Source organism: Dipteris shenzhenensis, chromosome 23 (assembly GCF_047967505.1).
Source record: "Dipteris shenzhenensis isolate YYH24624 ecotype China chromosome 23, Dip_SZ_1.0, whole genome shotgun sequence".
Taxonomy (NCBI): domain Eukaryota; kingdom Viridiplantae; phylum Streptophyta; class Polypodiopsida; order Gleicheniales; family Dipteridaceae; genus Dipteris; species Dipteris shenzhenensis.
Genome location: NC_141618.1, coordinates 53249161 through 53262904, shown reverse-complemented (window position 1 = coordinate 53262904; position 13744 = coordinate 53249161). Strand labels below are relative to the sequence as shown.

At 47.1% G+C, this 13744-nt stretch overlaps 1 protein-coding gene across 3 annotated transcripts in view; it reads left to right on the top strand.

Annotated features, from left to right (window-relative positions):
• EMB2773 (PHD finger family protein) overlaps positions 1-13744 on the top strand; it is a 111992-nt gene that overhangs the window by 70374 nt on the left and 27874 nt on the right. For all 3 annotated transcript variants that reach the window (XM_087394055.1, XM_087394054.1, XM_087394053.1), the window contains exons 16-19: positions 7106-7405; positions 7627-7779; positions 7952-8121; positions 8240-8363. In XM_087394055.1, the coding sequence (XP_087250181.1) occupies positions 7106-7405; positions 7627-7779; positions 7952-8121; positions 8240-8363 (747 nt within the window). The remainder of the gene's footprint in view (positions 1-7105; positions 7406-7626; positions 7780-7951; positions 8122-8239; positions 8364-13744) is intronic.

Here is a 13744-nt window from a genome sequence, read left to right as displayed (position 1 = left end):
AATGCTACATGAGATTCATAATGAAGGGTAATACCCTTTCATTAATGTCCCTTGAGATCACTCAAGTTCCATGTTCCCATTTACACCTACCCTTATTCTATGACCCATGCATCTACCATTCAATGCACCTTAATGCACCCTTCCCTTCCTATTGCCCCTAGGACCTAGACACGTATGTGCATATGTTAATTAATAAAATAAGTATCACATGTCCAAATTTGATGTCGTCTGAAGCTGCGGCTCCATCATTACAGGGTCATGTAACCTATACCATGTAGACTGTGAGTTGTTCCGAACAAAGACCAGCTTCTGGGATTTTGCACCTATCTTCCCTCTCTGCTTTTGGCAAAAATGGACATATGCATCCATATAAACACCCAAAACTAAGACATATTAGGCTTTCTACCAAAATATGCCTCATAAGGAGTTACCTTCGGGATTGGAGTCGTCAGAGAACGATTTATGATGTGAACTGCTGTTGATGTAGCCTCCTCTAGAGAAAACGAGGAACTTCAGGGTGCTCCACATGGGCTATGCCATCTCCACCACTGTCTGGTTTCTCTCTCAGCCACCCTATTGTCGGATAGGGTGCCTGTGTTTACAAGATCTCTTTTGATACCTTCTTAAGCGAAAAGGGATCGCAGATAGTATCGAAAGCCTGTCGAAAGTCTAAAGCAAGCGAAGACTTTCTGGTGTCTAGACTTTGCCTCCTAAATGATAGCCCTCAAAGTGAAGATGTGGTCTAGAGTGGAATGTTGCCTCTGGAATCGTACCTGCTCTAGTGCCTATTGCCCCCGAGCCTCTGCATGACTGCTGATCTTCCTCTCTAGTACTGATTTATAAATCTTGGCCAATGTGTGGCCAATCATGAGAGTGCGGTAGTTTCCAGTATCCAAGGGATCTCCTGCTTTGTGTATCGGTACAATAGTGGTAGTGCTCCAAGCAGGTGGGAAGCCGTGGCATACATGGTTGAACATCTGTGCTAGAACCGAGGCGAAGACCTCCTGTCCATGTGCAAAATGCTCAGTATGTGCCCTCATGATCCTGTGCTTTACAGTTATGTCGCCAAAACGAAGTGCAGTTGACAGGTAGTGGGCCTAGGCATAGAGGACATGTCCGGCTGATCTTCCTCTCTAGTATTGATTTATAAATCTTGGCCAATGTGTGGCCAATCATGAGGGTGCGGTAGTTTCCAGTATCCATGGGGTCTCCTACTTTGTGTATCGGTACAATAGTGGTAGTGCTCCAAGTAGGTGGGAAGCTGTGGCATACATGGTTGCACATCTGTGCTAAAACCGGGGCCAAGACCTCCCGTCCATGTGCAAAATGCTTAGTATGTGCCCTCATGATCCCGTGCTTTACAGTTTTGTTGCCAGTGGAGTGCAACTGACAGGTAGTGGACCTGGGCATAGAGGACATGTCTGGTGGTGCCTGCATTGGAAAATCTTATAGAGAGCATGCATAAGTGTGCCACACACGCGGATCAGTGATGGGAATAAGTGGCTTCCTCTCTGATAAGAGCTCCTATCTAGTGGTCGGATCTCCTCCTTGAAATGATCTGATAATCTCATCCATCCTGTGTGTAGGGCTTGCACTCGTTTGAGGTGGGCTCATGCCTCTGTGCGTGTGTCGGCGCATCTCAAGTAGATATAGGCCAATGCAGACCTGGTCATGGAAGTGGATCATTCGTGAGAGTGGGCCGAAGCCGCTCCCCTCCTGGTAGAGGCAATGGTATCGTCCCCTGATCTCATAATAGGCAGGGCTGGCACATAGAAATTGCTCCTCTGTCTCAATCATTTCTAGTGTGCATAGCATACATATTTGCTAGTCTTTGGGTATGCTTGTTGCTCTCCCCGTCCTGATCCTCAACTGATGGGATGAAATGCACATGTGTACAATGGCAATCCTCATTGCATGCGAGACTCTCTGTCTTCGAGATACTGGGGGTCTGATGATGAATCCTTCCTCCGATACTTTCAAGAAGTGCTCCCCGTAGAACTGGGACTTGGTGGGAAGCTCCTGGTCCCCCCCCCTCTCCAAAAGTTCGAGACGTGTAGAGCTAGAGGAGATCTAACCGTATGATACGGTTAATCTCATCTCACGGGATCGACTCAAGGGGTGCGTCCATGCTGCACTAAAAAGGGGGGGGCCTGTCCATCTGAATATTGTGCTTGGTAAACCATGTGGATATCCGTGCATACCATGTGTTTGCTCCACTCTCTGCTAGTCGTCTGGATGACTCGAGGGCGAGTCTTGGTAATCTCCATCGAGGTAAGTCCCAGGCTCTATGGATGAAAGTCATGTTTGAAAGCATCAATCTGTATGGGAGTCATGGCGAACTTACTCTCTACTATCTCATGTGGAATTGAGGGCTTACTCCGAATCATCTTGGACCCCATTGTCACTTGGTAGCCGCTCAAATTTCCTCCACTAGGTCTTCGGTAGATCACACCCCCAGAAGGGTGCTGCATACATGGCCGTCGCACTAGTGCGTCGAAGAGCCAGCTCTTCGTCGGTGGGTCTTGAAAGTGTGCGTGGAAGCACTGTCTTTAGTCGGGCCAAAGCACCTTGTCCTCGAGTGACTCGTACCTGGGCTACATGGGTCATTGTGAAAAGAGGTCTTGTGAAGATTGCTCCTAGATATGTGTAAGACTGCACTATCTCCACTGGCTCACCACGATAAGTGAAGCTGAGTTGACAAGTCACTACATGTGAGGTATTGAAGACCATAACCTTGGTCTTCCCAAGGTTGACAGTCAAGTCTCTCTCTCTCTCTCTCTGTGTAGAACACCTCTAGACCCTCCAGCTGTCTCTGCGGATGATATGAGGACTATGTCATCAGCGTAGAGCAATATTTGTATGACTCGTGTAGGCATGAGAGAGAGAGAGAGAGAGAGAGAGAGAGAGAGAGAGACAAAAAAGGATCTGTGAGACTGAAAGAAAAGTGATACAATGAACTGATCGGACAAAAAAGAATATGTGAAATGGAAAGAAAACTCATATGATGAATTGATGGGTGGAGCCACTAGACTAGCGTCAACACCCAGATGGAATGCAAAATCCTTTATCCATAGTCATGCCCATAATGGAGTTGGTGCACAGAATGAGTGTAGAGGCCAGCGGGAGTGTCAGCCCTAAGAGAGGCTTGAGGTGTGCGTGGCTGTAGTGGTTGTAGAAATCCTGTAATAGAGCGCTGGCGGCTGTCGACATGTACAGCCCGCTGAAGTCTCTTGGTCGTAGCTCTGCAGTGAACAATTGCCACGATCACTCCTCTAGGTTGCGTGTCTGACCTAGTGAGCATGGCAGTGAGGTCCCCTAGCGTGATCTGTGCCTTAGTGCGTTGCCGAGTTTGGTGTGTCTCTGACTCTATCTCGGGTCCCCGCGGTCACCGCCTCTGTGAGCCTTGTGGGTCAGTACTGTCTGAAACACCAAGGAGGAGGCAGCAAAACCTTATACAAAGATGCAAACATGATATCATCTAATAGTAGTGCAGGGCAACCATGATCATCCAAGAACCTAGTCTTTGAGACAGTCGAATCTCAAGAGAAGGTACTGAGTTGACACAAGCATCCACAAGCCCGTGGCCATGCTTGCTGACTGGTAGCACAATAACCACATGGACTGCTGTTCAGCCCATGGAAGACCCAGGTAGAGACGGAGTGCAAGAGTAGGTGCAAGACCCGCGATGACATCGGCAGTCAACGTTGACTGCCATGTCAACGGGTCGGTGCAGGTTCCAGGGTCGGTGCAGCAGCAGTCTTCTAGTCGATGCAACATCAGCCTCAGTCAGCCATTTTTAGGGCCCAAGGGAGCCTATAAAAGGCAGCCCCCTGGCCATCATTCTTCAAAACTCAGTGATTGTGTTGTGAGTGGAGTCTGTGTGTGTGTGTCGGGAACTCCCTTGTGGGCCTTGAGAAGCCGCTCTTTGTGCTGCACAGCCTCATGAATGAAGGTTGCCAAGCATCTCTGGTTTGGGTAGGATAGGAGGCTGGGTAGAGAAAGAAAGAAAGAAAGTTTATTAAAGTCTTTGGAAGACCGATGGGTCTATGAGACTATGAAAATCCTGATACAACGAGCTGTGGTAGTGGAGCTACGAAACGAGCGTCCATACCAATGCAAAATGCAAAATGCAAAAAATGCAAAAAATGCAGAATGGCAGTACTAAGTCCTAAGTACAACATAGTCATGTCGATGGTCGACTATATACCAATCTCAGCATCATCATCAATATCATCATCATCCCCAGCAACAGCAAGATATCAGGATGGATGAGGCAGTGGAGGCATGAAGTCGGCAATAGAGTGCTGTCGGCCACTGAGAGAGCTGAAGCTATCTCTGAAAAGGCAGTGGTATTGGCATCTAATCTTGTAGTACATTGGGCGGAAATTGCACAAGGTGGGTATCCCCTCCACTCGACCACTCTCTATACGGAGGTAGTGTGATGAAACTCGGAACTGCCCAATCAAAATGCTCATAGAGTGGGGGAGGTGGATCCGCGTATATCCCGGTGGGTCGATGAAGCCCTCTTCCGAAATCCCTAGGCAGTGGTCTCTGTAGAAACTAAGCTTCACGGGGTGCCAACCAGATCCTGAAGGTATGTAATTTTAGGAGATCCTCCCGGATGGCATGTTTCACCTCGTGGTATGTGAGTGGGATAGAGGGGCTCTCAACGCTGTATTGGAAGGGGGTTAGCCTATCTATATCGAGCCCAAGGCTCTCAAACCATCTGTAAGTACGTGCATATTAACACATATGGTCCCTAGTGTGATGGAGGAGCATAAAGCCAGCCAGGGAAGCCTACGTTGCCCTGTAGTGCAAGATCCATACTGTTGAATGTGGAAGGGATACGTGATGACCTCGAACACTGCATTGAGCTATATTGGGGATGCCTAGAACTCAGCGAGAACTATCTGATGTGGAACAGAGGCTTACTACGGATTATCCGTGAAAGCATGAGAACTTGAAGCCTCTCAACTCGAGCCCACTTCATCTCTGATATGCTAGGTCCCCAACAAGGACTCCCAACTGCAGAGCAAATCAAAGAGTCGAAGAGGAGAGACTTGGTCTGAGGGTTCGGGAAGCGAGAGTAAAAGCATTGTCGCTCGAGTTTGGCTAGCGTGGCATACACCCTTGCTCATTCGGGCATGTAGTGTTGGTCGCATCATAAAGATCACGCAGGAGAATAGGACTCCCAGGTATGTGTAGGATGCAACCACCTCCACTGGTAACCCATCCAAGTTAAAATCCTCTCTGTGCATGGCTGCTCGGGATGTGTTGAAGATCATGACCTTGGTTTTACCAAGGTTGACCTTCAAGTGATGTGTGTCACAGAAGTATGTAGCGTGTCCAAGTGTCGCTGGGGACGCTCTGTGGAAGAAGATAATAGGACCACGTCGTCTACATATATAAGTATTTGAAGAAATCATCCGGCTAGAGAGCAACCGGTCTCTGATAAAAGTCTCATGCTCATCTATGTAGAGGTGAAACAAGGTCATTGATAAAGGAGACCCTTGTTTGAACCCGATGGTGCTCATGATCTCCTCAGTCCATCCTGTACCAGTCTGAACCCTACTTGAGACTCTCTCATATAGTGCCATGACTTCCCAGATGATCTCTTGATCGTATCCCAACTCTTGTATCCAGGGACTTAGGCACGACATCACACAGCTTCGAGAGGAGCTCGGGACCCTCAGAGCAGCGCTTGGAGGGACCCTAGTCACAGAGATGGAGGCAACGGTTTCAGCCGCCATACAGGAGCAGCAGCAGCAGAGGGCTTCGAAGGACCTCAACATCCGGATACGAGGGATCACGCGAGACAGCACCAGCACCACTATGACGCCCATGGAGGAGGCGATCACCTTTGTGACCACCACCATGGGGGTCCCCGACCATGGCATTACATGCTTTAAAGAAGGTACTCAGATACATTACAAAGGTCAAAGGCATGGATGCTGAAAGGCTGCCAAAGAGGGCATGGGGAGAAAGTCAAAAGCCCCAAAAGACAAACAAGAGCAAGATTTTGGCATCTGGATGGGCACTAGATCTGAGAAATTGGTTCAGGAAGTGGGAGGTAGAGGAGTACTTGAACTACTCACCAGAGGAGGTAGATGAAGATGCTTTTCATCGTGACCTGCTGAATGCACTACACAGGAAATGGCGAACAGCTAAAATTAGAGATAAGTTCGAGTACTACTGCACATTTATCAACCCCCAATATTGGCCCACTTATGCGGCAGAGGAGTCAGCCACGCAGAAGTACATTTGCACACCTATGGCAATGCATAAGCGGAGGGCTTTGGATTCACTTCGCACCCGATCACACCAGCTGCAAATTGAAATGGGAGGATGGAAAGACATGCCAAGAGAGAGCAGAATATGCCAATTATGTGACTAGGGTATGCTAGAAACAGAAGAACACATGGTAATGATATGCCCTTACTATGCACACATTAGGAAAAAGTTCAGCTCTCTTCTTGAGGGACATAACAAACTGGCTGATTTGCTACATAAAGCGTCACCCTCAGCTTTAGGAACATTTGTATCTAAGCTTTTCAAGCACAGAAACTCACCTAGACATAAAGGTAGTTTCTCTTATTACCCTCCCCTTTGAGGGAGGAGTCTTTATGTATGTAAGGTTTTGTATTGTTTCAGGTCCCATAGGCCGATTTTTGGTCTTCAGAGGACGATAATATATTCTTCTTCTTCTTCTTCTTCTTCTTCTCTACCCCTTTCCCTCCTATCTCTCTCTCCTCCTCCTTCTCCCCTCCCCTCTTCCCCCTCTCCTGCCATCTCTAGCCTTCACCATTTCAGCCCTTCATTGCACAAAGAAGTCAATAATGTGTGAGGTGAAGGCAAAAGATCCCATGAGGTAGTCAACTACACTAAACCCCCCTTTGTGAGGAAAACAGGTAAACCCATCAGAAGAGGGTCAGCGATCAGGCCATTGTAGATGACAAGATCATGTATTCTCCCCAAGTCTTCTGTGGTGTTAGTGCCAATTCATTCCTTGGGAAATATATTCATTGCCCCCTTCAGGATTCATAAGTTTAGAGTGAAAGCGTAAGAAGTTTTTTAGACTTGTGCTCATGTTATGTTTCTGATGCAGGACCTTGTTTGTAAGACATTCTATGAGTTGTGGTTTGAAGAACCAGCGAATCATCACAGCCTTTACGTTGGAGATAGCAGTAGTGTTCCTTCTGAGATATCAGAGCGTGCACAGCAGCTAGTAGATGTTCTCAGGGGTCTGCCAAACAACCAAGCAATGGTTACTATTATCAGGAGGAGTCTGGCACTCGACTTTTGCCCTCAGACAGCTAAGAACTCTGCTACGAGTCTAGTATCTCAAGCCACTGTGAGAAATCGTTGCGAGTTAATGTGTAAATGTTTGATGGAGAGCATATTGAAGGTGTGTGAATCTGATGACATGATCTTAAATGCTCACATAGTTTATCACTCTGAGTTCGAGTGTCTTTTAGGCTCTGAACACAATAATTTCATTCTATTTTATGCTCTATTCTTGTTTTGATCTTTCTTCCGAGCACATATGTAGAGTTACCCTTTCTAGATTATTGACTATGGGTTCAAACTATGGCCTTTTGTGATTGCGTTTGCCTTTCTGTCTTGCAGGCTGAGGAGGGGACCAGTGAAGAAGCTGAGACACGGGCACTACCATACGTTCTTGCTTTGCATTCCTTTTGTATGGTAGACCCAACTCTTTGTGCTCCTGCAGCCGATCCATCACGATATGCTGTAACTTTGCAGCCTTATCTGAAGACACAGGTCAGGTGTATTTTCTGCCTTTGGTGCCTGGGTATGATTATCAACCTCTCTTACTATGGAGTTTGATGAGATTTTATGTTGATTGCTGTATTTCAAGAACTCGGGCCTTTGAAAGGTTCGTGGAGAACAAACGTGGTAGTCCAATATTTACTTGTTTTCTCTAATTGGGCAGGTTGACAACCGAGATGTGGCACAGCTGCTTCAGAGTATCGTGTTTGTTATAGACACTGTATTGCCATTGCTTCGCAGACCGCCCCCAAACTTTGTTGAAGAGCTTGAGCGGGACTTGAGGCAGCTGATAGTTCGCTATTCTTTCCTTACTGTTGTACATGCATGTATCAAGTGAGCTCCCAATCTGTCTCGTCTCATTTTACAAAGTTTATGGCATGATGTTTAGGTTATCTTCATCATAAGTTGGTCCCACAATGATAATTGATGTTATGGGTTGTGTCTTTTGCAGGTGCCTATGTGCTCTTGGCAAGGTGGCGGCAAAAGGAGTTTCCTCATTTGAATTTCTCATTCGTAAATTTTACAAATTACTCGATAGCTGGCGAAAAGGTCATTTTGGAGCTTCAGAGAAGCCTGTGAGAACTGAACATTTGTTTCTATATTTCTGAATTGCCACAAGTTATTATATGTTCCGTCGTTGCTTGTGTGACCAACAATTTATATTTGGGAACACCACGTGTGTGTGTGTGTGTATGTGAGCGCGCTTGTATGTGCGCATACAGGTGTGTGTGTATATGTGCGCGCGCGCGTGTGTGTGTGGGGGAGAGAGAATCATGCCCGTAACATTCGACTGTATGGGCATTGTTGTGTGGATGCCTTTCATTTCTTTTGTTCATCCTTGCTTTGATCTCTCCAAGATGCACATTTTCTTAGAGACCTTCCTTTGGCCCAGTTGGAAGTTTTCTATCAGTGCTTTTAGTCTTGAGTAGCAGCTGTCCATCTCTGGGACAGCTATGAATTTTCATTCTTCTTAATGAAGAGCTTCTTTTACAAAAAAAAGGGTGTGTGTGGGAGAGAGAGAGCAGGTCGGTGGAGCTCCCCCCTTCCCTTTTTTGTGTGCAAGTCGGATAGCCAGCCCCTATGGGGGTTTCCAGCCTCCTTACCCCTTCATTTGGGTCCCCTGCTGGTTCACGCAGCCCCTAGAACCCTCAAATGTTGTAGTCGCCAGCTGTGTGCCACTCCCTGAGCCAAAGGGCCTCATAAGGAATGGGTTAAGAAATGGATTAGGCCTAATGCAAGTCTTCTTGTGGGGTCCAAGGGAGTCCTAACCCCCCCTACCTAGGTGGGTTAAGCCCAGTTGATCCCACCTCTTACACCTAGGAGGGGGCCACCTCTTACACCTCTTAGACCAAGGAGGGTGTGTGAGTGCTTGAGGAGGGAGGAGGGGGGGGGGGCATGTGCTGCCTGATTTAGCTTGCTTCTGCTGTTGTCCACAGGGTGTGTGAGTGCCTGAGGAGGGAGGAGGGGGGGGGGCATGTGCAGTCCTGTCTGCTGGAATTTTGCTGCTCGTAGCTTTTGGTCTCCTGCTTCAATGACATATTCATAGCTCTTTTGTACGACCTGTCCATAAGCTTGTATGACCTACTCTTTCCTTGTCTAAAATCCCTCTTTGGCAAGCTTCTTTGCTCTCCCTAAACCCTGATTTTTTCTGCTGTCTACAAGGCTGTCATAGAACAGTGTTCACAGTGCCTTTTACTCTCCCTAAACCACAGTGCCTTTTACTCTCCCTAAACCTTGCTTTTGTTCAAGCATTTCTTGCTGTATATAAACCCTGGTTTTGTTGCTGCGTATTGGGTCTTTCTTTGGCTGAAGATGGAGATGGTTCAATACAAGAGGGGTGGTCAAACTGTCTATTTTTTCTATCAACACGAGGTAAATTTTGTTGAGGCATGTGAGTACTTTGTAGTGCCTTTGTGAGCTGTCCCTCTAGAGAGGGCTGCCATGGCTGTCTCCAAAGCTAGTTTGCTCCATGTGTCTTCTACTTCTGCTCTTGTAGGCATGGTGCTTCAATCAAATAGTGCTTTTCTGCCCGCCCTTCATGTTCCCATCCCTATCCCCACTTTCATTGTAATGTGGCTGAGGCCTTCTTTCCCTTGTTTTTTTTTGCAGCTTGAAGTCGAGGTGTGGAGGCACAGCGATTGGAGCTGAGGACTTCTTGAGCTGTTTGAGGGCTGGCGAAGTGGGTTGAAGGCTGACGGCTAGTGTCTAAACAAGGAGGGGATGTCCCCAAGTGTGATCTTTGTGTCGACCCTCTATCCGAGCTATCTGGTCACAAGCTCCAGGTCACGGTCATGTCGAGGCCTCGTCTCGTGGGGGTCCATGTTATCTGGCTGAAAGAACTCCATGATAGAGCTCTGAGAGGGATCAGTCGAGGAAGAAGTCTGCTCCTGTCTCCGTGCTCGGAGTATCTTCTTGCGGTGTCTAAGTGCCTCATGAATGAAACCTGCCAAACACCGCTGGTCTGGGTAGGAGAGGAAACGGGCCAAAATCCCATAGCTATCTTTGAAGAGACAGTAGAAACGCCCTCGGATCTCATAGTAAATAGGACACTTGAAGATGAACTGCTCCTTTGTCTCAACCTCTTGCATGTCACACAGTGTGCATATGCGCCTCTTCCTTGGTAGTCGCTCTGCTCTGCTGCTCTCGATGCGAAGTCTGTGTGAAGAGACCCGAAAATGCCCAAGAGAGATCCTCAGCGATTGGGGTAGGTGAATCTGCGTGTATCTTGGTGGGTCAATGAAACCCTCCGCTATGATATGTAAGAAGTGATCTTTGTAGAAGCTAAGCTTCACTGGGAGTTCACTCGGTCCCAACCAGATCCGAAATGTGTGTAGCTGTAGTAGATCCTCACGGATAACTTGGTTGACCTCGTGTGATAGGAGGGGAGAAAACGGAGCATCCATGCTGTACTGGAAGGGAGGTAGTCTATCCATGTGGAGCTCCAGTCGCTTAAACCATCTCTCTGTACGTGCATACCAGCACCTTTGGTCCCCTCCTGTTGCAAGTGCCATAGAAGAGGATAGAGCTATCCATGGTAGCCTGCTACGCCCCAAGGTGTAATCCCCATATTCCTTGACTTGGTACAGATACGTGATGACCTGAAATGCAGCATCTAGTTGTAAAGGGGGTGACCCAAACTCAACCTGAATGATCTGGTGAGGAACGGATGGCTTACCAACGAATCATCCGTGATAACATGAGAACCTGTAGTTGGTCGACGCGGGCCCACTCTGTATCTGACAAGTCTAGCCCCCAACATGGGCTGCCGTACATCCCTGCTGGGCGAAGCAAGGAGTCAAAAAGCAACCCCTTGGTGCGTGGATCTTGAAAGTGCGAGCGGAAGCACTACCTCTCTAGTCTGGCCAATGAAGTATACCCTCTGCTCAAGCGTGCCTGCATCGTGGGTCTCATAGTGAAGCTTGGTCCGGAAAAGATAACCCCAAGATAAGTGTATGATGAAACTATCTCAATAGGTGATCCCTCAAATGTGAACTGCTCCTGACACATGATGGCTCGAGATGTATTTAAGATCATGACCTTGGTTTTACCCAGGCTGACCTTCAAATCATGAGACTCACAAAAGGACTGTAGTGCGTCTAGGTGTCTTTGAAGCCCCTTTGTTGAGGAAGACGAGAGCCACGTCATCTGCATAGAGCAATATTTGGCTCAGCGTGCCCGCAAGAGAGCAACCTACACCCCCTTGTGTTTGCATCACTGTCTCAAGCTTGTCAATGTAGAGGCCAAACAAGGTAGGCGATAAAGGACACCCTTGTTTGATCCCGATAGTGCTCATGATCTCATCTATCCATTCGGATCCTACTCGAACTTTGCCTGAAACTCTCTCGTAAAGGGCCATGATAGCCCAAATGATCTCTTGGTCATAACCCAAGTCCTGTAGGCGCCGTAAGAGGTGGGCTCTCGGAACCGTGTTAAATGCCTTGCGGAAATCCACAAAGCAACAATAAACCCTCTGCTTCCGTGCCCTCGCCTCCTCGATGATACATCTGAGCGTGAGAATGTGGTCCATGGTTCCATGATCATGCCGGAATCTGGCCTGTCTTGCTGCTCTAAGTCCTCGACACTCTGCAAATCTGCTAACCTCGGAGTCAAGTATTGATGCATAAACCTTGGACATGACATGTCTAATCATAATGGTCCTGTAGTTCTTTCGGCTCATGGGATCCCCTGCCTTGTGGATGGGTGAGATAGTGTTAATGGTCTAGGTGCGTGGAAACCCCAAACAACCAACTTCATTAAAAAGCATTGCTAAGATTAGGGCTAGGAGGTTAATCCCATATGCAATGAATTCAGTGCATAGTCCCTCATGATCCTTCGCTCGGCCATTATGAAGTTTCATAATGGCATCCTTTACCTTTCCTCGAGTGAAGAGGGTGCAGGATGTGGGGCGGGACATGTGTGAGAGATTAGGGATTGGTTGATTTGAGATTTCATAAAGTGTGCGTGCATAATCAAACCAGATTTGAGTGTAAGTGAGTGGTGGGGGGGAGCATCCTTCTAGAAATCTCCACCAGAAGTCCTTAGAGTTGTTACTAAACAAAATGTTTAGTAGCTCCTCCTTGTTTTGACGAACGAAGTCTAGTTTCTTCCTCCGTACTAGTCTACGGTACTCGCGTAGTGTATCTAGTGCTCTCGGAAGGCTGTTTTTGGTTTCGAATTTGAGCTGACGGCGTAAAGTCTTACACTAACAGGCCCACCCATTTGTTCCCAGTACGTGCATTGAAGTCACCAAGAATGACAGTGTCCCCTTGTCTGGAGAACTCCGTGATATCATCATGAATAGTCTCATATGGTTTGTGTCCGTCAATGGTGACTTCTCGTGCATAGGATGATGTGTTTGGGGAAAAGTTAATAAAGATTTCTCTCTATTTCTTGGAAGAAGCACTAACCGGTGATAGGAAAGTACATTGCAGCAAGGGCTCTCCCTCTGGAATAGTTCGCACGGATTAAGCATACAATGCTTGGAAACCGTGCAAGGGATGGTGGAGTAAAATCGTAGCAAAGAGGGTGAGCTGGGAGATGGGGGAAAGAGAGGCACACATCACTAGGGGCCAGAAAGAAGGGTTGTCCCCGGAAGGTCTTTATTGCAATAGAAATAAATTTGTACAATTGGCTATAAGAAGAGCATGAATACTTCTTTATACTTGGAGCTATGAGGCTGGACTTGGCCTAGCAAAAAGCTAGACCTGCTTTCTAAAAGCTAATGTTTACAAATAGCTGGCTTTTTCGCTTTTGCCCATTTGTAGGGCACTTGTAATGGCCTTTTTAACCCTAGTGGCTCCTTCATTAATGGGGCACCACTTTCTAGGAGTTCGTGGTTCTTTTTACATTGTGGGGCCTGCTTTTTGGCACTTGCTCCATTAATTATTGGCGTTTTTGCACTCTTCCAAGTCCTACACATCAATTAAACATACACCAACGCCTTAACCCATTAAAGGTTAGTCAAATGCATGCATTCTAGTTCTTGGACTAATCCTTGTCCCTTGTGGGCATCCCCAAATCAATGCAAAGCAAATTAAAACTTATTCTAGTAAACAGAAGTCAACTTTCTTTGATCGAAGTCAATCTAATAAAGATTCCTCTTTATTTCTTGGGAGAAGCAGCAATTGGCGACAGCTGAGTCTGCCCTTCATCTCTGGAGTGCTAACAGAAACTCATTACGAAGACCTTTGTATAAATGGATGCTCAAGTATGTGTGGGTGTATGGATTTGTATGTGTAAGAGCATATGTTTATACTATTGTCCTGCTAGACCCACTGTTGGATCGTGGGTGTGGGTGAGTTTGGGCATGTTCTTGCATTCATCTAGATATTTGCGTCAGTTCCATTCTCTCAGTCCCATTCTCTCGCTTCCATTTCCAACAGGTCAATAGTAAGCTACTTAGAAGTACATACGTGTTTTTTCACCACTATGCCACGTACATGTTCTCATGTCTAGT